Source organism: Suillus subaureus (assembly GCF_016647635.1).
Source record: "Suillus subaureus strain MN1 chromosome Unknown BJ212scaffold_34, whole genome shotgun sequence".
NCBI classification, from domain to species: domain Eukaryota; kingdom Fungi; phylum Basidiomycota; class Agaricomycetes; order Boletales; family Suillaceae; genus Suillus; species Suillus subaureus.
In genome coordinates, this window is record NW_024538590.1 from 126,004 (window position 1) to 149,202 (window position 23,199).

General features: G+C 46.0%; 8 protein-coding genes and 2 non-coding genes across 10 annotated transcripts; 5 read left to right on the forward strand and 5 right to left on the reverse strand.

The window, feature by feature from the left end:
* Window positions 1-6,787: 6,787 nt before the first annotated feature.
* Window positions 6,788-9,758, forward strand: BJ212DRAFT_1466734 (cytochrome P450). The gene is made up of 15 exons (XM_041338977.1): window positions 6,788-7,517; window positions 7,570-7,699; window positions 7,752-7,796; window positions 7,849-7,992; window positions 8,043-8,194; window positions 8,247-8,362; window positions 8,413-8,524; window positions 8,575-8,588; window positions 8,644-8,833; window positions 8,886-8,942; window positions 8,990-9,014; window positions 9,067-9,195; window positions 9,246-9,383; window positions 9,439-9,524; window positions 9,578-9,758. The coding sequence occupies exons 1-15, from the start codon at window positions 7,178-7,180 to the stop codon at window positions 9,586-9,588; spliced, it is 1,689 nt and encodes a 562-aa protein (XP_041189152.1). The 5' UTR covers window positions 6,788-7,177; the 3' UTR covers window positions 9,589-9,758.
* Window positions 9,759-10,219: 461 nt separating this feature from the next.
* On the forward strand, window positions 10,220-10,654 carry BJ212DRAFT_1484455 (uncharacterized protein; the record flags this gene model as incomplete). The annotated part of the gene is made up of 1 exon (XM_041340800.1): window positions 10,220-10,654. The coding sequence occupies one exon, from the start codon at window positions 10,220-10,222 to the stop codon at window positions 10,652-10,654; it is 435 nt and encodes a 144-aa protein (XP_041189153.1).
* A 215-nt stretch (window positions 10,655-10,869) lies between these two features.
* Window positions 10,870-11,571, reverse strand: BJ212DRAFT_1379436 (uncharacterized protein; the record flags this gene model as incomplete). The annotated part of the gene is made up of 2 exons (XM_041336592.1): window positions 10,870-11,089; window positions 11,216-11,571. A coding segment is annotated over one exon (219 nt), but the record flags the coding sequence as incomplete, so codon positions are not given.
* A 187-nt stretch (window positions 11,572-11,758) lies between these two features.
* Window positions 11,759-11,845, reverse strand: BJ212DRAFT_t108. The gene has a single exon. It is a non-coding gene; the product is annotated as a tRNA-Asp (tRNA).
* Window positions 11,846-11,991: 146 nt separating this feature from the next.
* On the forward strand, window positions 11,992-13,184 carry BJ212DRAFT_1466736 (proteasome assembly chaperone 2; the record flags this gene model as incomplete). Its single annotated transcript, XM_041338978.1, has 5 exons — window positions 11,992-12,246; window positions 12,305-12,461; window positions 12,512-12,570; window positions 12,628-12,743; window positions 12,803-13,184. Exons 1-5 carry the CDS (start codon window positions 12,190-12,192, stop codon window positions 13,182-13,184), a joined length of 771 nt encoding a protein of 256 aa, XP_041189155.1. The 5' UTR covers window positions 11,992-12,189.
* Window positions 13,185-13,286: 102 nt separating this feature from the next.
* Window positions 13,287-17,395, reverse strand: BJ212DRAFT_1279644 (armadillo-type protein; the record flags this gene model as incomplete). The annotated part of the gene is made up of 9 exons (XM_041331511.1): window positions 13,287-13,400; window positions 13,451-13,803; window positions 13,846-14,059; window positions 14,111-14,481; window positions 14,530-14,640; window positions 14,697-15,561; window positions 15,613-15,847; window positions 15,900-16,639; window positions 16,691-17,395. The coding sequence occupies 9 exons, from the start codon at window positions 17,393-17,395 to the stop codon at window positions 13,287-13,289; spliced, it is 3,708 nt and encodes a 1,235-aa protein (XP_041189156.1).
* A 56-nt stretch (window positions 17,396-17,451) lies between these two features.
* BJ212DRAFT_1379444 (uncharacterized protein) lies at window positions 17,452-19,743 on the forward strand. The gene is made up of 10 exons (XM_041336593.1): window positions 17,452-17,628; window positions 17,685-17,771; window positions 17,824-17,865; window positions 17,927-17,954; window positions 18,006-18,167; window positions 18,224-18,308; window positions 18,359-18,446; window positions 18,499-18,565; window positions 18,621-18,938; window positions 18,987-19,743. The coding sequence occupies exons 1-10, from the start codon at window positions 17,585-17,587 to the stop codon at window positions 19,665-19,667; spliced, it is 1,602 nt and encodes a 533-aa protein (XP_041189157.1). The 5' UTR covers window positions 17,452-17,584; the 3' UTR covers window positions 19,668-19,743.
* On the reverse strand, window positions 19,744-20,839 carry BJ212DRAFT_1379455 (uncharacterized protein). The gene is made up of 5 exons (XM_041336594.1): window positions 20,729-20,839; window positions 20,648-20,676; window positions 20,253-20,590; window positions 20,118-20,201; window positions 19,744-20,065 (listed from the first exon to the last, which is right to left on the reverse strand). The coding sequence occupies exons 1-5, from the start codon at window positions 20,783-20,785 to the stop codon at window positions 19,878-19,880; spliced, it is 696 nt and encodes a 231-aa protein (XP_041189158.1). The 5' UTR covers window positions 20,786-20,839; the 3' UTR covers window positions 19,744-19,877.
* A 1,164-nt stretch (window positions 20,840-22,003) lies between these two features.
* Window positions 22,004-22,085, forward strand: BJ212DRAFT_t105. The gene has a single exon. It is a non-coding gene; the product is annotated as a tRNA-His (tRNA).
* Window positions 22,086-22,539: 454 nt separating this feature from the next.
* Window positions 22,540-23,159, reverse strand: BJ212DRAFT_1484460 (uncharacterized protein; the record flags this gene model as incomplete). Its single annotated transcript, XM_041340801.1, has 5 exons — window positions 22,540-22,614; window positions 22,670-22,723; window positions 22,786-22,851; window positions 22,900-22,974; window positions 23,025-23,159. The coding sequence occupies 5 exons, from the start codon at window positions 23,157-23,159 to the stop codon at window positions 22,540-22,542; spliced, it is 405 nt and encodes a 134-aa protein (XP_041189159.1).
* Window positions 23,160-23,199: the final 40 nt, after the last annotated feature.

Genomic DNA, 23,199 nt, shown 5'->3' on the forward strand with positions numbered 1-23,199 from the left:
TGATAGATGCTAACTCATGGTGATATATTCTGACTGCTAGATGCTAAGTGACATGGTGGTGGTTGATGTATTAAAAACTTCCTAGGCAACAGGTAAGCTGTGCCTAGGCACACTCCCAGGGCTCAGAAGTGAATAGGGAGTGCTATTATGAACTAGGATAGTTCTAACAATGGACAACTTGATAAGAGTCAGGACCTCTGCTGAGAATCTACATAAGGCAATAAGCCAAATGTTCAGTGTAAGCTAAGACAGAGGGAGTGCCTCTGACTTAAAGTACAGTTCAGATGACTTAGGATTGGGAGTCCTAAGTGAAGGATATTCCAGGTAAAACCTAGTAAGATTAAAGTAAAGTATTATACAGTTTGGAGTCATGTATTTATAGGGAATAACTAGGAAGGTTTAGGGCAGGTGTGAGTAAGTGCAAATACAAGCATATGCCTAATACAGATGGAGCGATGAAGTCAGAGATACCAGAAAGGAAATGTACATGTAGACAGGACACATAAGTGGTGTCTAATGGCAGCAGCAGCACATGACATGATACAGTAAATGTAAGATGAGTCAGATAGAGACAATAGATGATGACAAGAGAAAGAAAAAGTACAGCAGGGCAGGGCATATCATAACAAGTGCTCAATGTATGTGTTAAGGTCACATGCTCAAGGGGGTCAGATCACAAGGGCTTGGCCTCAGCTCATACGCTGTGCCCCTTTCCTGAGTATGTGTCCTTAATTTCTGGGGGCTAGAATAGTCATCCAGAGTTTCCAGGATTTGACTAGGGCAGATAATGGATGTCCAGATGTTACTTGGACAAGCAGATAAGGCTAATCCGGATGAAGTCCAGACTAGAAACTAACAGGGGATAGACTACCCTAAGGTAGAGCCAGAGATGTAGTCTAGGATGCAATCCTAAGACTTGGATTGGAATGAGCAGGAACTAAGATGATATTTGAACTGAAGTATTTCCAAGAGTTACAGGAGGTCTATATACTGTAGGTATCATATAGGAATCAGTCAGCAGACACAAAGGCTATGTACAAAGCATATGCAAAGTCTATTAGTAAGTAGGATGGATCACAAATAATGCATATCAGAAATGAAATGTATGTAATGGTGGAGCAGGACCAGCAGCCTAAACCTGGAGCAAGGCAGACAAGCTGCAATGATGATGATAGATGCTAGCTACAAACATAGCAAAACCTAGTCTATCGCGCTGACTAAGCTGTGGAAAGGGCCAATAGGCCCTTTAGTGCATAGCTCCTGCCCTTGGGACCCCTAGTCCTAATGGATCAATAATCAAAAGGGAAACATAGTTAACCAGAGTCCAGAGACAGGGGAAGTCTAAATGGAGTTGGGTGCTGATATAGAGTTTGGATTCCAGAAGGAAGATAAAGATAGATCAGATCATTGGAGATCTGGATCTTGGATCCAGATGTCCAGAGAAGTGAATTTAGAGTTGAGGGTCTGGAATGGCATATGACAGTATGTAAGTGAGGTAAATGAAGGGTCCATGATGAAATAATATTATACACATGCTAAATATGGTCTGATAATGAGAATAAATGAGAAAGGACTCACTAGGGGACTGGTTGGACAATGGATGGATGCACTGGGATGCTGCATGACATAGTGCAACTAAGCACATGCATGTGAATACATCACGTAGTGTAGGAAAGTGTCACACCTCTGGCACATTTTGTGGGACAGTCATAGATAGTGAGTTATGCACTGTACAAGTTATCATGAGTCAAAATATGTGTGATATATGCCTGGAGGAATCTCATTCTCTATACCAGAATCCATTCCAGATCCCCTCTAGGAGGATGGACTGGAAGTCCCTCTGCTGCTGGATGAAGTCCTCCATGTTAGTATTCATCCACTCCATCACCAACCTACTCCCTTCTGCAGCTCCAATACTCTCCTGGAGAAGTCCATTGGTCCAGGCCAGTTCTGCTACTATGCTGTTAGCAGCAGCAACCCAGGCCTGGTCATCATACTCCACACTCCCCTCATCTGTTTTGATCACAGTCTGCAGATTGGAGATGTCCTCCACTTCTGGCTCCTCAGGAGTAGGGCTTTTCTGATGTCTTTTACCCTTGGATTTCAGAGATGGAGTTCCCACAGCATGCTACCTCTTCTGCTTCAGCTTCCTGGGCTTGTCCACACTTCCAGGACAGGAGGCCCTATCCCTCCTGCAGACATCACAAGAGTTGATCTATCCAGATGTCAGTACACTCAGTTCCAGACATCTGAGACAAGGAATGTCTCACTAACATGTTAGACTTGGCATCCTCCCAGGAGCACACCTTGTTCTTATTGACACAATGAGTGTAGGGTGCATCCTGAGCTCCAGACATGGAAGCAGACTGGGACTAGCATGTTCCTTAGTTCCAGTTCCAATAGAGGCATCATTACTCACCCTCCTGGCCACCTCAGCCCTCCACCTCTTCTCTTCCTGTGCTACCTGGAGCTCAGATTGCTCTATCTGTTTCCTATCCTCCTCACATTTCCACTCCACTTCCTAACACTTCCACTCTGCTTCCTGGTGCTTCCGCTTCTCTTCCTCTTCCTCTCTCTGAGCTGCAGCCTCTGCAAGTGCCATCTGGTGCTGAAGTTCCACAAGTGTTTCCCTAGCAGATTTCTGACCACTGGATTTGTTGCCAGACATGATATTTCAAAGCTAGTATGAGTGAGTGAAGTAGGGAAAGGAAGGAAGGCCCAGGACACTTTGGCATCTGTATATCTGTGGAAATCCAAACTCATAAACTCCACCCATCAGCTTCTCCATTGATTCTCACCCTCATATCGTCCAGTCCAGATTGTCAGATCTTGTGCCTCTAGGGATTGGCCCTAAAGGGGGGATACTGTCATATCCACATATCTGGATCTCAGATCCAATCCACATCTCATCTCCAATCCTATCCACATCTTATCCCTATCTAACATCCCATTATCCAATCTGTCCACTCATCCAGTCCAGTCCACAATTCATCCAAATCCACAACCAGCACTCATCTCCTTTCAGTAACCCCCTGACTCCAGTACTTCAGTTATCTGTATATCTGTCCTGCTCACTGATCCATTACCTATGCTTCATTTCCGTTTCATTATTTGTGATCCATTCCTACTTACCAATAGACTATCCATATGCTTTGTACATAGCCTCGAATCCTGCTGATTGATCATTCCATTAGATACCTATAGTATACAGTGACTTGCAAAACCATTACAATGTTTGGTACTTTTTCAGTGTACACAATATAGCGCCTATGCACATGGGAATCATGCTTAGTGTTGGTGGGGGTGTGTGAACTACAGACCCTTGGCTACAGACTGACACTTAGATCACATGATTTGGCCAAGGGGATGTGAAGATATGCCTATTTTAAGACAGAGATACCATTGTAACAGTTTTGCAGCTGTTAATATAGATGGTGGGATCTCAGTCAAATCAGAGGATGGTTACTGTTATTTGCTTATACAAATAGAAATATACATAAAAATATTATGTCTGAGTTTGAAACTGCTCCTGTGCTTCTTTATTTTTAATCATTACCACCATGGGATCTCTCTCTACTACTCAAAAGAATACCATTCTCTTTTAGCTTAATGCTGGTAATTCTATTCACTCTATTGCCTCCACAACTGGTGTCAGCACTACTACTATCTCCAAGCTTCATTAAAAAGAGTGTTCCTACTTGCAAAAGTTGACTGGTGGTCATTCAACCAAGCTTTCCTCAGTCAATATTTGTCATCCTATTTGTTTCATCTTCACTCAGCAGGCAGAAACTGCTATCCAAGTGCTCAAATCTTTTTCAGATATTGTCAATTAGCCCCCTAACCCAAGTACCACTTGCTGCTACCTGAAAAAGCTGGGATGAGGGTTGTAGTCAAGTCCAAACACTCTCTACTGTCTGCCAAATATTGCAAAGCGCACTTGGACTTTGCCTATACTCACAAAAATTGGATTTTGGAGGACTGGAAGTTGGTCATATGGTCTGATGAAACCAAAATTAATCACCTAGGGTCAGATGGTTGAAAATGGGCTTGGAAAAAGTCAGGAGAGAGACATAGTGACAGATTGGTGTAAGGAACTATCAAGTTTAATGGAAGTTCTGTGATGATATGGGGCTGTATGACCTGTGAAGAAGTTGGCTATGCTGCAAAGATTGATGGTGGAATGGGTGGAGATCTTTGCCTTCAAATTTTGAAGGATAAACTTCAGAATTTCCTGGAGTTTTATAATCTTAATGCTTCTGATGTCATCTTTCAGCAAGACAATGACCCTAAGCATACCTGCAAAAAGGTCAAGAAGTGACTAGATGGGCAGGAATTTAGGACTATGGTGTGGTCTGCACAATCTCCTGACCTTAACCCATTGGAATATCTCTGGGACCTTGTCAAAAGGAGACTTGCAGAGTATGAGCATTCCCCTAAGGAAATAGTAGCAATGGTTGGGAATAAAGATGCATGGGAGCAATTTCAAACTCAGATATAATATTTTTATGTATATTTCTATTTGTATAAGCAAATAACAGTAACCATCCTCTGATTTGACTGAGATCCCACCATCTATATTAACAGCTGCAAAACTGTTACAATGGTATCTCTGTCTTAAAATAGGCATATCTTCACATCCCCTTGGCCAAATCATGTGATCTAAGTGTCAGTCTGTAGCCAAGGGTCTGTAGTTCACACACCCCCACCAACACTAAGCATGATTCCCATGTGCATAGGCGCTATATTGTGTACACTGAAAAAGTACCAAACATTGTAATGGTTTTGCAAGTCACTGTATAACCTCCTGTAAATCTCTGTAGCACCTTAGTTCAAATATCATCTTAGTTCTGCTCATTCCTGTCCTCCAGACCTGAGTACCTCTACTCTCATCACCCTCTGAGACTTAGAATTGATTCCTATAGTCTATCTGTATCTGTCTCTGTCTATGACAGTCCACTACCATTAGTTTCTAGTCTGGACTCATCTAGGTTAGCCTTACGATACTTATCCTATATCTGGAAGTCATCTGGATCCACTATGCTACTCATCTGACCCTCCAGATATGTTAGTCTTGTCCTCCTGAAATAAGGGGCAATACTCAGGTAAGGGCACAGCACATGAGCTGAGGCTGAAGCCCTTAGAATCCATTTAGCCCTTGAGTACAACCTTAACACTATGAAGGACCATTGAGCAAGGATGTCCAGTCTAATGTGTCCCTCAAGCTTTTTGACAAATTTTTCCTAAACAACTTTGCAGACAAAGAACTGTATCATGCATTAGCAGTAGCTTTAGATAGCTAGCTATAGTAGAGATTAGTAGTAGGTCAATGTGATTGTCAATGCATCATGATCATTTCTTGCAGTGTGATTTAATCTCAAACATGATTAAGGTTATCTTGTGGGCTGCATCATGTCACTCCAAGATCACCCAAATCTCCACCAATCAGAGTACTATCTCTGGCCCAGAGTTGCAAAATGTTCCAAACAGTTTTTCATAACACAACAACTACACAACATTAAAACAAGAAAACAGTAGGAGTATATAGGATTTGATATGGACTTTAAGGCTATGTAAAAAAAATAAAGAAATTTGTCAAGGCTACATTGCCAGAGAGAAGCTAGTGCAAAACAGTGTTTGAGCACAGAGTTGCAAAATTTCTCACCTGCATAGAAGTCATCATGTCATACTATGTCATGCTGCAGTTTTAATTCTCCAATGAATGAAACCAGTGCATTTGACAAGGATTCCAAAGGCTTTTGTTCAGCATTGAAACTCATATTTCTAACATAAAAGTATGCTTATGTACTGTAAGGTATTAACTAGATAGGTGTAATATATCATGAGTGACATTTGAGAAAGCCTCTGACCCACTTCTCATGAGGCTTAGTTTTGCCATGACACAATACTATTATATAGCTGCCTTGCTTCAAATTGTGTGCTTGCTGAGTGGATGCTACATGAAGCTGAGTAATTTGATCCAGTCAACAAGCACATTTTCTGATTCTGGTAATTGGAGCTGTTGCTCAATATGAGCCTTGTGGTATGACTGACTCTTGCTAAGATACTGCCGCCAAAGGGTGTCATATGGGATTTTGTGCTCTGTTGCAACAGCACAAACATTAGGAGAAGGAAAAACATATAGAATAGTGCAGGCATGTTGAATCTTATCTTCAAGCTCTTGAGAAAACTTGGAGGGTTGGATTCTCTTTGGCATGTGACCAGCACTGCAAGACTGTTCACAGATATGGGTGAGTGCGCACACATGTGTTAGCTGAGTTGCTGAGCAATGCTTTGCAACTCTGAACACAAGCTCACCCCTCCTGTCACATTTTGCATCTCAATAGTACAACATTTATGGCTCTCAACATAACACAGTTTTCATGTCAGAAAAAATTAGAGTAGTGTAAGAAGGCAATGTAGAATCACTAGTAAAATTCCTGAATTTTTTGGTGCATGTAATGGCTCTCCTCTGACAGATTGGTGCAGAAAGTGCATGTTCCACACTGTATTTCACTGCCACAAGCACTTCCAGTTCGTTTTTCATAAAATATAAAATAAATACAGCAAGCTATATACTAATCATCCTCTAGAATCATTGTGCAAAGGAAATGAGTGGAAGATGAGTGTGCTATGTTGTGATTTGCAACTCTGGGCCAAAGATAGTAGTCCATCACACAGGTCGTAAGCATTCGTAAGTGTTCGTAACGCGCGTAAACTCAGCGTTCAATGTAGTAAGCCCGAAGACTACCGAGCACTTTCACGCGGAGTTTGAAATGGTAAGCGTCTGGTTTGCAATAGACGATCGCCGTACTGATCACGGTCCAAAACCCGTCCTCAAACACCGGTAATCCGATAAACGAGACATCCTCCAGACATCTCAAGTCGGGCCGAAACCGTTGTCAGGCCATGAGGATGGCCCGAGTTGGCCCAGCCCACAGCTTGAAGCCGGGCCATGCACATCACTAGCTCGGTGATGGCTGCAACATTAACTTGAAGCGAAGATGTTGAGCAGAGTCTGGGGTCTTTTCATTTTAAATGACGTGAGGGCGTCCGGCCTTTTTTCGCTCAGGGTTCAAAGTCGTTCCAAGGAATCGAGAAAGGTCCGAATGACAACAGGTCACCAGATACGCTAGTACCACTATAGCAAGCTCCGCTCCCTTTGACAGCGTTCTTCGAAATGGAAACGAATATCAGCATCCGGTATCAGCATCACAGGACTGGTGAGCCGCAGATATATATACTTCAAGTTGACCTAGACTTTAATGCATCCTCCTCCTTCCAATATCTGGCATTGGGCAGCAAGTATTATCTAACGATGCTCGATGATGGACTTGGACTTTACTTGGCAATATCAGCCTTGGTAGTAGCTGTGTTAAGCTACTGTCGAAAATATAGACTCAATCTTTCGCGTTCCCCGCTACCGCCTGGTCCTATCCCCCTTCCAGTACTGGGAAATGTTCTCAGTCTTGATTCCGCTCGACCCTGGCTGACCTTCAATGCCTGGAGATCCACATATGGTCGGCACGTTGTGACAGGGATCTGTCCATGACAACTCACTTTGTTCCTTAGGTGACATTATTTATGCTCGTCTCCTTGGCAAGCCCATCATCGTCGTTAATTCTGAGGAGGTCGCGAAAGACCTTTTTGAACGGCGTTCCAGCATATATTCAGATAGACCCCAGTCAATCGTTTACGAAGCGTGAGTTACATCTTGGAGTGTTGGTCCGCATCAATCACCAAAACTTTGTCAGCTTCGCTTCAGATTTTAACACGGGGTTCATGCCATATGGAAACAGGTACATAATGGGTTATTCTATGTTATGTTGATGAGTGTCTGATAAAAGGCAGGTGGCGCCTTCACCGACGAATCTTTCATCAGGCATTTCATCAAACTGCTGTACCCGCTTATCACGCTACGGTACTCCGCTCTGCCCACAAAATGATGTTCAGTCTTCTACGGGACCCTGAAAATTATCCAAACCATCTTCAGATGTCGGTTATGAGAATTTATTTGGTCTCGCGCAGGAGCTGATTTACACCAGGTTTATTGTGACATTCATGCTGTCTATAATATATGACTGTGAAGCGAAAGCTAAGGACGATCGTGTTGCTAACGCCATTACAAGGTATGGGAAACTCATAGTCGAAGGTTTCGCACCAGCTGCTATGACTCTAATGGAAACATTCCCTTTCCGTATGTTTGCACATGCAGTGATTGCATGTAAGTAACTCAATAATCCTTCTAGTTTTGCAGCTACCTAGCTGGTTTCCCGGTGCCACATTCAAGCGAGCATCACTCAAGTGTATCCAGGCGGGCCATGATGTGAAGGAGATACCCTTTCAATATGTCAAAGAGAGGATGGTGAAGCACCCCACTAGTGGAGGTGCATCCAACTAACGAAATACTGACAGTCTGCCAATGACATGGGGCCGTGCTTGGTGGCTGATGCTTTGAATAGGACCAGTGAAGAGGACGACGTCACTATAACTGCAATTAAGGAGGCTGCTTCCGTTGCATTCGTAGGTATGCAAGTTGATATTTTTTTTCCTCTCAGTACCCATTTTTGTCTTCAGCGGCGACCGATACGGCGAGTTTCTCCTGGTCTTCGTTTGCCAATCATAATCAGTTTGCCCTTGACTCAGACCACTAACACATTACTTGTGTTTCTTCTTGCTATGGTGCTCAACCCAGAGGTGCAAGCAAAAGCGCAGGCGGAGATCGATCGAGTCGTTGGCAAGGATAGACTCCCCAATCTCGACGATGGACCAGCGTTGCCTTACCTAGAAGCTATTTTACGTGAAACACTCAGGTGGTACCCAGTGGTTCCATTCGGTTTGTCCATAACACAAAACCACTTCTAAATATCCTCTGACAATGTTTGCAGGCATCCCACACGCAACAACAACCAGTGACATCTACAATGGCCATTTCATTCCTAAAGGTTTACATCACGTTAATCTAACGACGGTCGCTGACGATCTTTGCTAGGCGTTGTTGTATTTCCAAACGCATGGAAAGCCCACACTATCCTCATCCTTAATGTATCCAAATAACGAACCTTCCAGGGCAATGACGCACGATGCAACGAAATACCCCAGTCCTGACGAATTTAAACCGGAAAGATTTTTCCAAGACGACGGAACTCTTAACAGCGATACTATGCGTTTAGGCTTCGGCTGGGGTCGCCGAATTTGGTGAGCATCTATTCGCACTTCTTCGCCTGCCGTTGAAAGTGACTTGTCAGTGTGGGACGGCATCTCGTGGACGCGTCACTCTGGATCGCTATGGCGAATTTCCTGGCATTTTTCTCGGCCCACAAAGCTCTTGATGAACACGGCATGGAGATTCCGGTCGCTCCGAAGTTCACCACCGGTTTCACAGTGTTTGAAATTTTTCATTTCTCCCAGAGAGTAGTCTGCTGACTTCTTGTTATTTAGTCGTCCGGAGACATTTCCCTGTCGAATTCTCCCACGATTCCCCGACGTGTCTTTGAAGACACTGACGCGTTCGACTAACTTAGGAGGTCCGTTCTATCGACAACACCTGGTACTCTGAAATACTAACATACAGTGGCAGAGAAATTGTGATTGTGGCATGGTAGCGCAATAGCTTTCTGGTTTGCCTTCTTTGTCTTTGTAACATGAGATTGCGGCCACGTTATTTTGACCAAGTCTTATAATACCACGATGTCTGTTAAATTTGTTGAGTATAACTATAGCCCGTATGCACTCTGAACATGAACGACTGTCTTCCTCGTCTACATGTTGTAAGGATGGAGCGTTTGATCCTGCGGATCCAATTCGCGTTGCACCACAAAGCATTATGTAAGTTCACAGTAAGATTAATCGTTGTGTTGCTTCTAGATCAAAGTATTTGAGCACATTAGCGCATTACACCTTGCCTGTGATAGCCTTAATCTCCGTTTTCTGAGGAGAAACTCTGATCTCAGAACTGGCCTTCACGCACGTTGCATCTGCCCGATTCAGCTCCGCTAAATCTATGTTGCTTTAACTAGTTGCAGCAAGACTGGATGCTCCGGCAGTATTTGTACCTCTCTCGAACTGGAATCCTTCCAGGCTATGCACGAAATGGGCCTCAGTGAACAACAAGGCATTATATCAACATCCCGATTGACACTGAGCTTGCAACTCTATTTTACAAAAATCCTACAGTACTTATTAGTACTTCAGCAGCTTCAGCCAACCTCCTTGTTCCACTATGAATAGACTGACATCTGATCCGAAATTAGAACTCTGCCTGGACTTTACCTCCAACATTTATCAGGTTATCTGTGCTCGACTTCTTAATCAGAACAACAACAATGCTCAAGTTGTCGAAAATTTGCAGGCTGCGTGGCTAATCACCAACAACACCCATGAAGTCCAGTGGCAGCAGCAACTTCAGGAAGACCAAGCTGCCATCACAAAACAGCAGAGCCTCATCCACAAAGAGACTAAGTGTCAACTCCAAGCCTCGCTTCTCAAGGAGGATTGGAAGCAAAATCCTCTCAAATACATTCCCATTCCTGACCATCCAGTCCCATACAATATACATGACATCCTCATTTCTGATTTTGCCTTCAAAAGGGTCATTGAAGGCCAGTATGTGGAACTTTACTACTGGACTAATGAGCATCTCCAAGCAGATGAATGATTAAATTATTGCACTGCTGCCAATGAAGGGATGGGGCATCCTGCAAGCCCTGGGAGCTTTACTACAGTGGATGCCACTCATCACACTGGCATCATTCCTGACCATAGCCTCAATGTCACCCAATTCACTCAGGCTGTGCCTCACACACTAGCATTGTTCCAACAATGTGGTTGGGCAGCCCAGCATATCCAGATGCTTACAGCCTTCTGGCAAGTGTTAATGTGTCATGGTTACTGGAATTCCAATAACCCTCTTGAGGAGCATGCATTGTTCGCCTACCAAGATAAGCAACGGCAGGTGTGGCACAGAGCCATTCCCCTCACAGATGGGGCATGGGACATTTCCATTATAGATCACCAAGAGATTAGGATGACTCTTCATGAAATCTACCAGGAAGACTGCTGCCATTGTGATGATGAATGTGATGCTCAAGTTCACTTTAATCCTTGCTTCAATCATTTATCTGCTGACACATTTTTCTTGACTTTGTGACTGCCTTGCACACTCTGCATTTGCGTGGTGTGCTACTCCCCTTCTTCAATGTGTGGACCATGTCTGCAGCACCTTCAATCTTTGTACTCCAGAGATGAGTCAGATGATCATTCATCTACCCATCATATCCAGCACCCAGGGTATTCATTCAGGCATCATCACCAAAGGCACAGAGGTTGTCGATGCTTGGCCTCTCCTCCTACACATAGCAACTCAGCTTCCTGCCAGAACTAGTTGCGTCATTTCACTTTTAATCTTTTGGAGATCACAGCTTACAGTGACCCATTCTTTCTAAGGCACAAAGTTGTGTTTTAGTCTAAACCTCAGCCAGTTTTGCTTGGTCTCCCCTAGACAGGCCATAGATGAATGAAGATAGCTGCTCTTTCTATACTGTGGCCTCCAGCTCAAACTTGCATCGCTCTCGGTGTCAATTAGTCTGGATGTTGCGATAAAAGGTTCAGCATGTTTTCCATTACATGTTATCCGTAGGACATTCGTTAATGTGGATGTGTACGAGATGTGAAAATAAGAGTGATTGGATTAAGAAAGAAAGACGGGCGACAATCCCGACGATCCACCTCGATAGGGAAGTGTAAGAAGAAATTACAAAAACTCTCTGGCGGGGAGTCGAACCCCGCTCTCCCGCGGTCGTGTTTCCTACATGACAGGCGGGTGTACTATCCGATATACTACCAGAGACATGATGTGCGTCCCTCCCTTTACTATATGGTCAGGAATTGTCGTAAACCAGAATACCTTCAGACATGTACCCGACAAAGTGTCCACGGCGTGCTATGGCAGACTACTACCCCGGCTAGTATCAACCAGTTCAATAAGGAAATAATTTCCCGGCTGCGGAGGCTACTTAATTATTAATAATTGACCGCAGCGCAGGTACGCGTGCTGATTCCAGTTTTGCAAGTCATATGCAGATCACCAACCACAATCGCACATAAGAGCCAAATCGACGCATACCAACACTCAGTACTCAGTACTCAGTGCTCAGCTTTTACTAACTTCTTCACTGTGCAACCTCGCAGGCCATGACATTCTATCACCCGACTGCTCATTTCAGTATAAAGGGCAAAGTTCTCGTCGTTGTGCGTATACCGATATCCGATTCAAGATAGCTCGCTGAAGACAAACTCTCCAAGGCAGCCAGTTGTTTCTGTCGCGAACATTGCACAGCTCGTGGCTGATCTCCTGATCGCTTCACTTTCCTTGCATCGCGTAGGCATATTTGACCCTAGGAGCTTAGTTCCTGTCGTCGGAGCACGCGAAGACGATCTTCCTGGCGTCACAACACCACTCGAGCGTATGTCCTAGTGCATGTATTGCCAGAGTCTGGGCTAACAAATAGGCTAGTTTTTGGCCGTGATGATGTTAATGTCGCAGTCATACAGCAACGTTCTCCCGCATTAAAGGTAGTAAAGCCGTCACTCAGACGTGATTTTCGCTGTGCTTATCCTGCATCCCACCAGTCCTCTAAGCAAGATTTCATTGACTCGTTGTTGGAGTTCATCCGTACCTCAGGAGCTTCAGGTGTCCTGTTCATTGGCGGAGTAGATATGTCCAACAGGACTGATCTTCAGATGCTGTTGAGTTGCAATGATTCGATGTCTCAACTGTGAATTAATATTCTTCCAATGCTTCTAGGACGCCTACTTGTCATATCGTCCCACCTGGAATACCTGATCTGACTTCTGGTCCATTGGCCGCCCTCACAACCCTGCCAATACCCGTCTACACTTCACCTGTCTCCCAGTTCCTATATACCGATGCAGAAAGGACAGCCATACCTTTCATACCAGGCGGAGGATTATCTCGCCGAATGCTCTCCTCACTTTCTGACACATGGCAAATTCCGACTGTATGTCTGTTGCAATATGTCATGGAGGGGGACAACAGAGCGGACGCCCAGCTCATGGCAACTGTGGTATCCAAGGTGTTGCAAGTAGAGGTTTCTAACTGGAAGCAGCCCAGCAGTTGGGGTCATGGTCTTTTCGGTACTCCTCATGATCAAACATTGTACGGTTGACAAGTGTATTCTACAGTCTGGTGCAGATGTTGATAAAAACAATCAAGCAATGATCCAAAAACAAATCTACACGCGCTTTTTGGTTGTCTGCGCTGAACTTCATCAACGTTTTCCAGAAATGCCAGTACGGTTTCGGCCTTTTTTCTTCGCGGCTTGAGATAACGACATGTAAGCATACGGATCCACGCCGCCTTTCTTGACGTCACCACCAGCTTTCTGCAATAAAGCATCAGATCATGTGAACACAAACACAGCAGACTACCAACCTTTGCCTTGAACTCGTGACCCAGTTTTGGCTCCATGGGTCGTTTATTTTTCTTCGTAGCAGTGGCAGCACCATCAGCCATCTCAACATCTCCGTCTTCGTCCTCATTCTCGCGGCGTCTCTTCTTAGTATCTTTATTGAACTTGATGCGCCCGTTGGGACCGCGGGTAAAGCCATCCACTGAGGTCATACTCTCCCGATATGCACTGCCAGCAACATCTTTGGCAGCCTTCCGAGAGCTGACTTCGATGTCAGACTCCTCGTCCTCGTTGATAACAATCTTTCCAGTGTCAGTGTCAGTTTTGAAGTGACCTGCATCTTGACCCGGCTTGCGGCGTCGGTTGGTTTGGGCGTCTGTAAAGAGGTAAACGATATAGCTGCAAGCACATGATGAACACCTACTGGTCAATCGTGATGCAACCCCCTGCAAGAGATCCATCGGTTCGTCATCATCCACCCGCAGACGCACACCCTGTTCAACTCCCTTCCGTTTCAGTCCCGCCGCGGGTCGAGATACCTGCTCGTCTTCGTCGCTGTCGTCCAACTCGCTTTCACTGCCATACAAAACGTCCTCAAAGGCATCGCCTGTGGGAACATTTCCTTTAGTTGCCTGGATAAGACCATCAGAAATAGTAAATGATAGACGCTCAGGAAAACCAACCTCCTCTTGATCATCGTCCTCTCGAGCTCTCTTCCTTTTGGCTCTTTCCTTCCTTTTCTTGATGTTCACCAACACCTTCGCGGCCTGATCCTCACCTGCCGCTTGATACACGTCATTCCACCCAAACCTCCTGATCATCCGCTCGAAGATATGGCGGACCTTTGCCTTGAAGTGGTTCTTGTGATCGTGAGACCAGGCGAGGAGTGCAGGGACAAGTTCTTTTAGGTGTGGTCGTAGCAATTCAATAGGCAAAGTATGAATCGCAAGCTTGATGTACCCGAGCGTAGATTTGATGATCTCACGGTTGGCAGAGGAAAGGAAAACGAGAAGAGTCGTAAAGATCTCTGTCTGCATCTGGGCATCGATGGATTCTATCCAAATCGTTGGATAGGTTGCGGCCACAACATCAACTTACATACCTCTGAACTCAAATACGAGACGGGAGACAGCGGTTACAGTGGCACTGATCATGTGTGGTGAAGCTCCTGCTAAGCCTCCTGCAACCATGGTCATGTACTCGTTAATGCTCGCTTGTGCTGCAAAAATTATGTCAATAGCTGAGATTTGCAGTGCAACCACGGTTCACCTTCGGCGTCATCCTCATCCATTCCATCCACCATGCTCCTCTTCACTACACCACCCTGGCTCATCTTTTGACCCATAGCAACGATAAGTTCGAAAGCCGCCAATCGGGCTTTCTCTGATGGCTCCTTCGTACCCAAGACAGCTTCTGGGATGAGCGAAGGAATGATGTGCAAAGACTCGCTAGGTACCCGAAGTATCAGCAGAGAGAGCAAGATGAACCGATCTTTCTTTGCAGCAGGTGCAAGCCCAACAGAAAGCTCGTCCAGACGTTGGAAAGTCTGGAGTGCATCCTCTTCTACTTTGCCCTTCTCCAGAAGCTTCGCCAGAATCTTGTAACCACGCTTTTGTACGCCGTTGTCCTTGTGGCACAGCACCTCCTGTGCGAGGCACGTTGAGAACAAAGCGGCGATGTCTTGCTCGTCAAGGAAGGAAAGGAGAAGGATTAGAAGGTCTTGCGTCATTGCAGTGGTGTTCCCGTTGTCTGATTGTTGGAGGCTTTGACGGAAAAGGTCAACGACCTTGCGGTAGGCTTTTGCAATGTCTTGCTTCTCTGCGAGTTCAGCCCAAACACTGATGACGTCGCCCACCATGCCACGATTGTCCCTATCCACGCTACCGAAGACGTTGAAGAAGACAGCAAACCAGCTCTCTACTTGTGTCTTGAGGAAAGTAAGGTTCTTGGAAGCTTGTTCGGGAGTGATTGCATTATCGGATCTCGAGGACTCTCCCATGTCTATGTCCACCTGGGATGCGATAATCTTGTTGGACTCTATCAGAGCCTTCAGGCCCCTTAGTACAGGTGGCCGAAGATCAGGCTGGCCGTAAAGTAACTGAGAAAGGAGTTGCGAGAATGCCGGTGTGAGGGCCTAAAATGATACCCGTCAATATAAAAGTTGTCATACGAGCGCCGCACGTACTGTCTTGATGTCAGAAGGTGCATGGCAATAGCCCGCAAATCCAGTCCATATCTGAGCGACAAGCACATTCCACACTTTTGCTTCTGATTGCCTTCCTTCACTATCGGCCTTTTGCTGCAAATTGAACATCCGCTCGCTCATGGGCACGAAGTATGAGACAAAATGGCCAAGGAGCGACGGGTGAGGTTGGTTGAGCATAGGCAAAAGGAACGCGCGTGGTTCTTTGCCTGCTTGGCTAAAAATGAATATTCAGCTCCAGTCCTTTTCCCCGTTCCAAAATGACTCACCGATCCGAGGGCTCTAGATTCAGAGGAATAGCTGCAAGAAGCACAGCGGGACCCACCACTCGCATGGCCGTCGAGAGCACAGCATCAGCGGCTTCCTTGTGCTCAAAACCTTTTTGGACCCGCAGATCGGCGATTTTCGACACTAGAGGCATGAGTAAAGCCTCTGTAGCAGTAGTAGACTTCGTGGGGTCCATACGAAAGCCCAAATTTGAGACCAGAGCTGAAATAACCGAGAGCAGCTCCGGCATGGCAGATGCAAAGGCCAGGGAGTCGAGAGCTTTCGTCATCTGCGAGATTATACTCCGCAGGGGCGATTTGCCAGCTTCGCCGTCCGAAATGGAGTCTTTCACGATAGACGACGTGATACACCGCGTCAGTAAAGCCAGAGATTCCGCAACAGCTTTACGGGTTTGTGGGTGCTTCGTCTCGAAGTACGACCACACCGTTTTCCACACTTTATTGAGCTCAGCGACACAGGCCGATGCGTCCGCGACGTGATATGCAAACATTGCATCTCCTAGAACACGAATCCAAGATGGAGAGGTGGAATTATCGGCTTTTGCTGGCGGTGATTCCAGGACGGCATTTAGTACGGCCGGAATTTGTTCTATTGCACTGGCAGTGTCGGTCGTAGTAGATGCAGTAAAAAGATTGGAAAGAATCGAGTATGCAGCCTGCGAGAGGTATGGATTTCCTAATCGTGGAAGGGTCAAGAGCGTAGTGGTGATGGGTGGAATGGCCTTGCGAATATTTGTGTTAGCAGACGGTGATTCAGATATTATTTAACATACATCAAGGGGAAGATTTGGAAGTACTGGGCGCAAGAATGCAAGGAGATGGATAGCTGTTTCTGCAGCTGAGGTATCGGACCCTTTTCCAGATGATTTTGATTTCGGTAGGGCGCCAGAGCTTGCTTGCTGAAGCGCAATATGAGCCCACTCAGCCACCCGCTGAGCATAAGGATGCCGAATTAAAGGACTCGGTGGGAAGGAAAGGACGTCTTTTACAATGTCAGCTGCTTTCTTGCGCACTTTTGGTCGCGGATCCAAACATAATTGCAGTATAGACGCAAATGATTGGCGGACTGCAGAAACGTCCAGTTGCGATTTGTCAAGGGCTCTGAACACAGCATTATACAGAGTCAACTGCGACCTCAGTGGAGGGGCATGTGCCATCAAGGCAGGAAAAAGTGGTGCGGTCAGAGAGAGAAGTGTATTGAGATTGGTCTGGATAACTGGCGGGGGGACGAAGGGAGCCACTAGAGCAAGAAGATACAGTTCTGCAGGTAGTACGTCTCCATCTCCGAGTGAAGTCTCCTTCTTTTGAATGCTTCCATCGAGAGTTGTGATCAATGCAGCAAAATAAGCCGTAGGTGTTCTGTCCGTACGCTTTTCCTGAAACGTAGATTCTAAAGCCTGGAGCAGGTTTGCTGGTGCTTTCTGGTGGGCAAGATTTGAGGTAGTGTGAGGCCGTATTTTAGCCAATGCCTCCTCCATGACGATCACAGCCGTAGAATCAGATCACTGTAAATGACCGTCTTACTGACATGCGGCATTGATAAATTTTGATTATGTAATACTCAAGACTACTTTGGCTCGAAGTGTAATAGACCGTTTTCCGAGTCTTTCCTCCCATAACGCACGACAGTTCATGTACACGACCTTCACGACGAGACTCGTATAAATATGTCCAAGGGATCTATTACTCCCTGGTCCTATATCTTAGTTCGGTGAGGTCAGCGACGTGCCAAGGTCGACACAATTTGACTCGGAACGGCTGTGTTAGGTTGCTCTTTAAGTTTGTGCTGAAGATATTCTACGGGACCATTGTTGTTGAGAATGCTGATCTTATACCGAAGACCGGGCAACCATGGTCCGTCCCCAGTCAGGTTATCCTCCATCAGCTAAATGGTTTCGCGACTCAGCATTGTCTGCGCCAACCATCCCAACTCCCTGACGGATGCACTGTGAGAACATATTCATATCTGTCCCGGCCAGACGCCTTAACTCATAATCTGTATGCGTCAGTCTTTTGGTAACCTCTATGCCGCCCAGAGTAAGTAACGGCCTTGAGCCTGGCATCACCATTTGACTCATTACCGTGTAGACGCGTAATATGCTGCGGCTCACGGCAAAATCCACCCAATTCGGCCATCGGACATTTACCAGTTGGCTGATTGAATCCGCAGGCACCGTGCCCATTAAGCGGCGCAAAGATCATAATAACAACGAGGTGGATAACAGTCAAGCTATGAATAAGCTAATGGACGTAAGATGCGCCCATAGTATGTATAGGGTATCTAGAAGCTCAATTAAATTTAACAGGCACTCGAACTTGGAGATGCAGTTTGTTTATTTCCGGAGGGAGCAAGTCGCTATCATCCCACTATTGCCCCCCTTAAGACAGGAGGTTTGTCGACTGATTTGTACCTGCTAATGTCTTCTTCACCTATCTTTTAGTGGCTCGTCTTGTTTCGGATGTCCTGAGCCGTAATCGTGATGATCCAAACTTTTCCATATCCATTCTGACGTGCTCAATCACTTACATGTAACGAACTCTCTCATATTTCTACCTAGTCGCTGACTTCGTGAAATTTCAGGCATCGACAACATTTCAGATCAGATGTTCTGGTGACATTCAATCCCCCGATGACATTCACTCCCAAGGTGCGTGCATATATATATCTGTGTAAAGCACTTCCTTTAGTTTCCTGTGGTTCAGGGCAATGCAGAGCTCCTCGCTCCCGTACAGCAAGATGAAATTCGGGCTTTGACTGCACGAATGCAACAACAAATTAGTTCCCGGACGATTGACTCGCCATCTTGGGAATTCGTGAGATCCGCAAAAATGGCGACACGCATATATGCACCTCTTGGGACTCGTATGAGCCTAGGAGATTATGTGCGAATCACCAGAACATTTGTCGAGGCGTTCAAAGCTTCCGATGACACTCAAAAGAGCAAACGCACTTCTGAAGATCAGTCTATCGAATTCACCAGGGAGGACATTGAGATCAACCAACTGCGTCGTGACCTCAAGGTAACACATCTTTAACGGATGTACCAGTTTCTAAATCACTGTCTAAAGATTTATCAAGACCGGCTTGTTCACTGGGGTATCAAAGATGATCGCATTGCGCGTCCCCTCCCGTTGCGAACGATCACCATGCGGATGATTATTCGACTGACGTGGTTCATATGTCTCTTTACCATCTCTCTCCCGGGCCTGGTGCTTTGGACCCCCGTATTCATTACCACATTCATTGCCGTCCGGAATTTCAAGAGAACTGGGCCAATCTGGGACACCTTTGATGAAATTGCGCAATATAAGCTTGTGTATGGGCTTTTTTCAGGTCTATCCGTCTGGGCTGCTTGTATTATATTCACGCTTCCTTCCGCCGCAATCACAACATTTCTCGTCCCTGCTATGATGTGGATGACACTGAGGTGGACGGAAGATGCGGTTTCTGCCTTCCGTGCCTTTATGGCACTGGCGAGGCTGCTATGTGTGGGGAAGGAGACGCTGAACGAGATACGAATGACAAGGCGAGATCTGTATTCGCGATTGATGAACCTTGCTGTGGGGACTTTGGGATTACCGGATGATCCCGAGAAGTTTTTCGTCGAACGTGGGGGTAAGGAGAAGGGTCGCGTAAGAAGCACCTGGGACAGTGGAGCGAAGTACTTCTCTGTCAGAAGGAGGCGGAAGAGGGACTGGAATGAGACGTTGAGGCTATATGATCAGGTGGATTATCCCGAGGAGGACTGAAGAGGGGCTATACATATGAAATGGTATATCTGCACAACTGATGTTAGCTTGCATACATACTGCTCAGACACCTTTAATTTATGAATAAGTGGGAAGGCGACTTGAATTAACATATTTACAAAATCCGTGTATGCGGTAAGTGCAAAGGTATCCAAAATATGGTACAAGTAAAACTGAAAGCGAGCCTGTGCTTGTAGAGGAAGAAGGGAACTATGCATTTGTACCATAACCTTGAACAGACGAGTATGATCTCTGACGATAACCCTGAATGGGTGTGTATGATCTATTGCCAGCAGCCCACTTATGGCCGCGGTCCGCAGCCACACCGGTTACGATGACGCCAGCCCCAACGACAAAACCTGAAACCCAAGAAACAGCGTTTAAGACGTAGCCAACACCTTTGAAGAACATATTAGAGCCAACAAGATGAGAAGACACCACAAAACTGACCAGGCTTAGCATGCTCAAAGGCCGGAAAACGGTCCTTGCGATACAGCTCAGTGACGAGGATAAACGTCACGAGTTGGAACACAGCTGCGGAATGTGATGAAGCCTCGTGATGTCATGTACTTCATGAAGACTAACCGTGCAATATGACTAGCCCCGCTACAGCTCTCCAAACCCTTCTCCTCCTAGAGTGCGTGCTCACGCCAATGAGTAAAGCGGCCAGACCCATTGCTGCAAAACCAATGCCAAGCTCGGTGAAATATTGAGCGGAGGTCCACAGAGCACAGAACAGGCTGTTTTCGTCGTCACATTTGTCTTGTACGCGGAGCGGGAACTGGCGGCATTCGTAGTCGGTGTATTCTAGACGACCGTCTTTGTTGGGGCCAGGAAAGGTAATGGTTGCACGTTCGCATCGTTCCATTAACCCATAGCGAACGGTGACTTGAGCGTTTGGGATTTCATATTTAGCAATGAGCCTTCAAAGATAATATGTCAGGCGGGCATTTGGTGGTTAAAACGTTCTCTAGGCGAACCAGTCCGGGAGACGTGCAGATAAAATGTTCTGGAAACCCCTGGATGAGTGTTGTTCATGAAATGGGACTTGAACCACCTACGATGACAAGAATGATGAGGACAGCGGCAAAGGTCGCTGCATATGACGTTTTCCTCATTGTAGCAGAGGTTTTGAAGGAGATTGCGAGTGAGTGAAGAAATATTCCTGATGCGCTCCACAGGGTGGTTATGTCTTGTTATGCCTTTTATTGTTAATATTATGTAACGACCATTTCCGGAGTATGGAGCGATGCGATATCTTCAACCATTCGCGCAAATATCTCAAGGGTGGGCCTGAAGCTCCGACAAGAGAGACAGCCACGGAAGGAAGCGCGCACGTTATATCTTCGTTTCCTATGCAGCATCATGATGTTGTAGTAGCGAGCCAAGATACGGGGACATGTATTCATAGAATTGATTGGTGACGTCGATGGTCGTCTATCATAGTGTCCTCATGCTTCTTCAAGTTCGCACATTAACGCTACAACATGTTCCACCCTGACCACACCCTTGAGGTTTCGCTACATCAATCTTTGCTCGACGTATCGCGCTTGAATGCGGACTATCAACGGCCTGAGTCGCAGGGGCCCGAGCGCCCTGAGCGAGGCACGCGTTACTGACGATTAGTGTTATAGGCAAAAGTCTGCCATTCCGCCAACTGGTTGGGCAGAACCACCGGTAGATGCGGCAGAATGTCAAATGGGGATCAGGGTCAAGGAACTTCTAATAACCTTCCAAGCTCTTAAGCACCTTATACGGCCACACATAACCTTTCTCAATGCATTCGTAGATAGCAATTTGCTATTACGCCATATCTGCCGCCGGACCGCCTTAGATACAGAATATCAACGATGATCACGTAGATCCTGAAGTTGTATTACTCCATGAAATCGACGCGGCATTTGCGCTACCGGAGCAAGAAAAAAAACCCGTGGAAGACGTGTCAGTTGATGAATTTGAAGTTTTGGAAGGTGAAGATAGTGGATCAAGACTTTAGCAAGTCATCTGTCGATGGCGAGATCATGATAGTATCGATCACACCTCGCATGATGATGGATAGTGGGATATGGACGCCCTGGTGCTGGTGGTGATACTTACCCTAAATTATCATACATATAGTCTGTAACACCTTGCCAACTTGAGGTGGCAGAATCGCTACTGGTGCCGGTTATCCCGGCACAATTGCCCCCAAATAATTATTCTGTGTACGACTCTCTTTGGATTTCCTGCTTTAGTAGGTTCCGGACGGAGCTTCACAGTGAATACGTACCCCAGAGACCCCCGCTTGTCTTGTTGCTCCCGTCTTCTTGATACATCGATGGTGACAACTGGTTAACGTCCTTGTCGATTAGTGGTTAAATCATCGCATTGTGGCCACTCCAATCTGCGAAGCCGGAAGTTCGAATCCTCCCTGGGACAGATGTTGTTTTTGTTCTGCGTGCATTATGTACACCTCAGCTTCCCTGCGCTTAGAAAATACTGATATGAACAAGATATGAATAATTTCTCACCCCACACCATATGTGCCTGCAGATGTGCTATCGATGTTATCATAACATCGATGGCAGCTGGTTATCATCATAGTTGACGTGTGAGGCCGTTGCCATGATGCACTCAATGTCATCAGTGGTGCTGCGGAGTGTTGGATCTATCCTTGTTCGGCCCGGGTGATGAGGTGGTTAAAACGTTGATGTCGCGAGTCGAAAGCTTAACCCTTGCCTCAAGTAGCACTGGTTCCAACGAATCACGCACTAGATATTACTCGTTGTCTTAGGCTCATTGGCCGCTCACCTGAGAACGCTTGAATTCGTACACATTATCCACCGACACAGAAACCACATCAACACCGACTATCTAAGCGCATCGCGCACAATCAATTCGAGGGGGGCCTAATAGGAATGAACCTCCAGTATGACACCTCGCCTGCGCCATCCTGCGTGAGTTGGACCTAATTAAAAGGCAAAATAAGATATTATTCAACAGCCCGAAATGAAGTGTCGTACCTCTGCTCCATCATCACCATTAGGCAAGTACATCAACAAGCCCGAAGCAGTGTCCTGGATGCTGGGGGGAAGAGCCAGTTTACTTCCTAAAGATGCGTGATATATGCCATACTCACATCCACCTGCCAATATCGCGGTACGATACACCCCACCCATAGGGTATTGTAAACCACTTTCTCAGACTTTCGCAAAGTTAGTATTCAACTTCAAAACAAGGGGGAAGTGAAGACATCAGCACCGACGTATCTGGAGCCGGACTGGATAGTTATCTTGCTGTAGTCGCTTACGCTGGTGGCTTTGATTTCCTACTGCAAAGACCATGAGAATTGAACGGTATATCTGTTCAAGAACTTACCTCGATGCGTGGCTCAGCCGAATCTTCGTGACGACCGGCGACGATGATATCATGAAAACGAAGCCCTATCTTTTGCTTGGGATAGGCGACATTCTGGACGCGGTATGCTCCATCCCATGGAACTACAAAACTCATGATAGTGATTTGAAGTGAAAGGCTTTCGAGAACGATGAGG

Bases quoted from the DNA above. Each gene is read 5' to 3' on its own strand.
- BJ212DRAFT_1466734 (XM_041338977.1), top strand. From the start codon at position 7,178: ATGGAAACGAATATCAGCATCCGGTATCAGCATCACAGGACTGGTGAG. The intron at 7,518-7,569 runs GTCGGCACGTTG...TTTGTTCCTTAG, and splicing joins TGCCTGGAGATCCACATATG to GTGACATTATTTATGCTCGT. The intron at 7,993-8,042 runs GTCGGTTATGAG...GATTTACACCAG, and splicing joins TATCCAAACCATCTTCAGAT to GTTTATTGTGACATTCATGC.
- BJ212DRAFT_1379455 (XM_041336594.1), bottom strand. From the start codon at position 20,785: ATGAGGAAAACGTCATATGCAGCGACCTTTGCCGCTGTCCTCATCATT. The intron at 20,202-20,252 runs GTTAGTCTTCAT...CACATTCCGCAG, and splicing joins GGGGCTAGTCATATTGCACG to CTGTGTTCCAACTCGTGACG. The intron at 20,066-20,117 runs GTCAGTTTTGTG...TGTTCTTCAAAG, and splicing joins CTTTGAGCATGCTAAGCCTG to GTGTTGGCTACGTCTTAAAC.
- BJ212DRAFT_1379444 (XM_041336593.1), top strand. From the start codon at position 17,585: ATGTCCAAGGGATCTATTACTCCCTGGTCCTATATCTTAGTTCG. The intron at 17,866-17,926 runs GTGAGAACATAT...TGTATGCGTCAG, and splicing joins AACTCCCTGACGGATGCACT to TCTTTTGGTAACCTCTATGC. The intron at 17,955-18,005 runs GTAAGTAACGGC...ATTACCGTGTAG, and splicing joins TAACCTCTATGCCGCCCAGA to ACGCGTAATATGCTGCGGCT.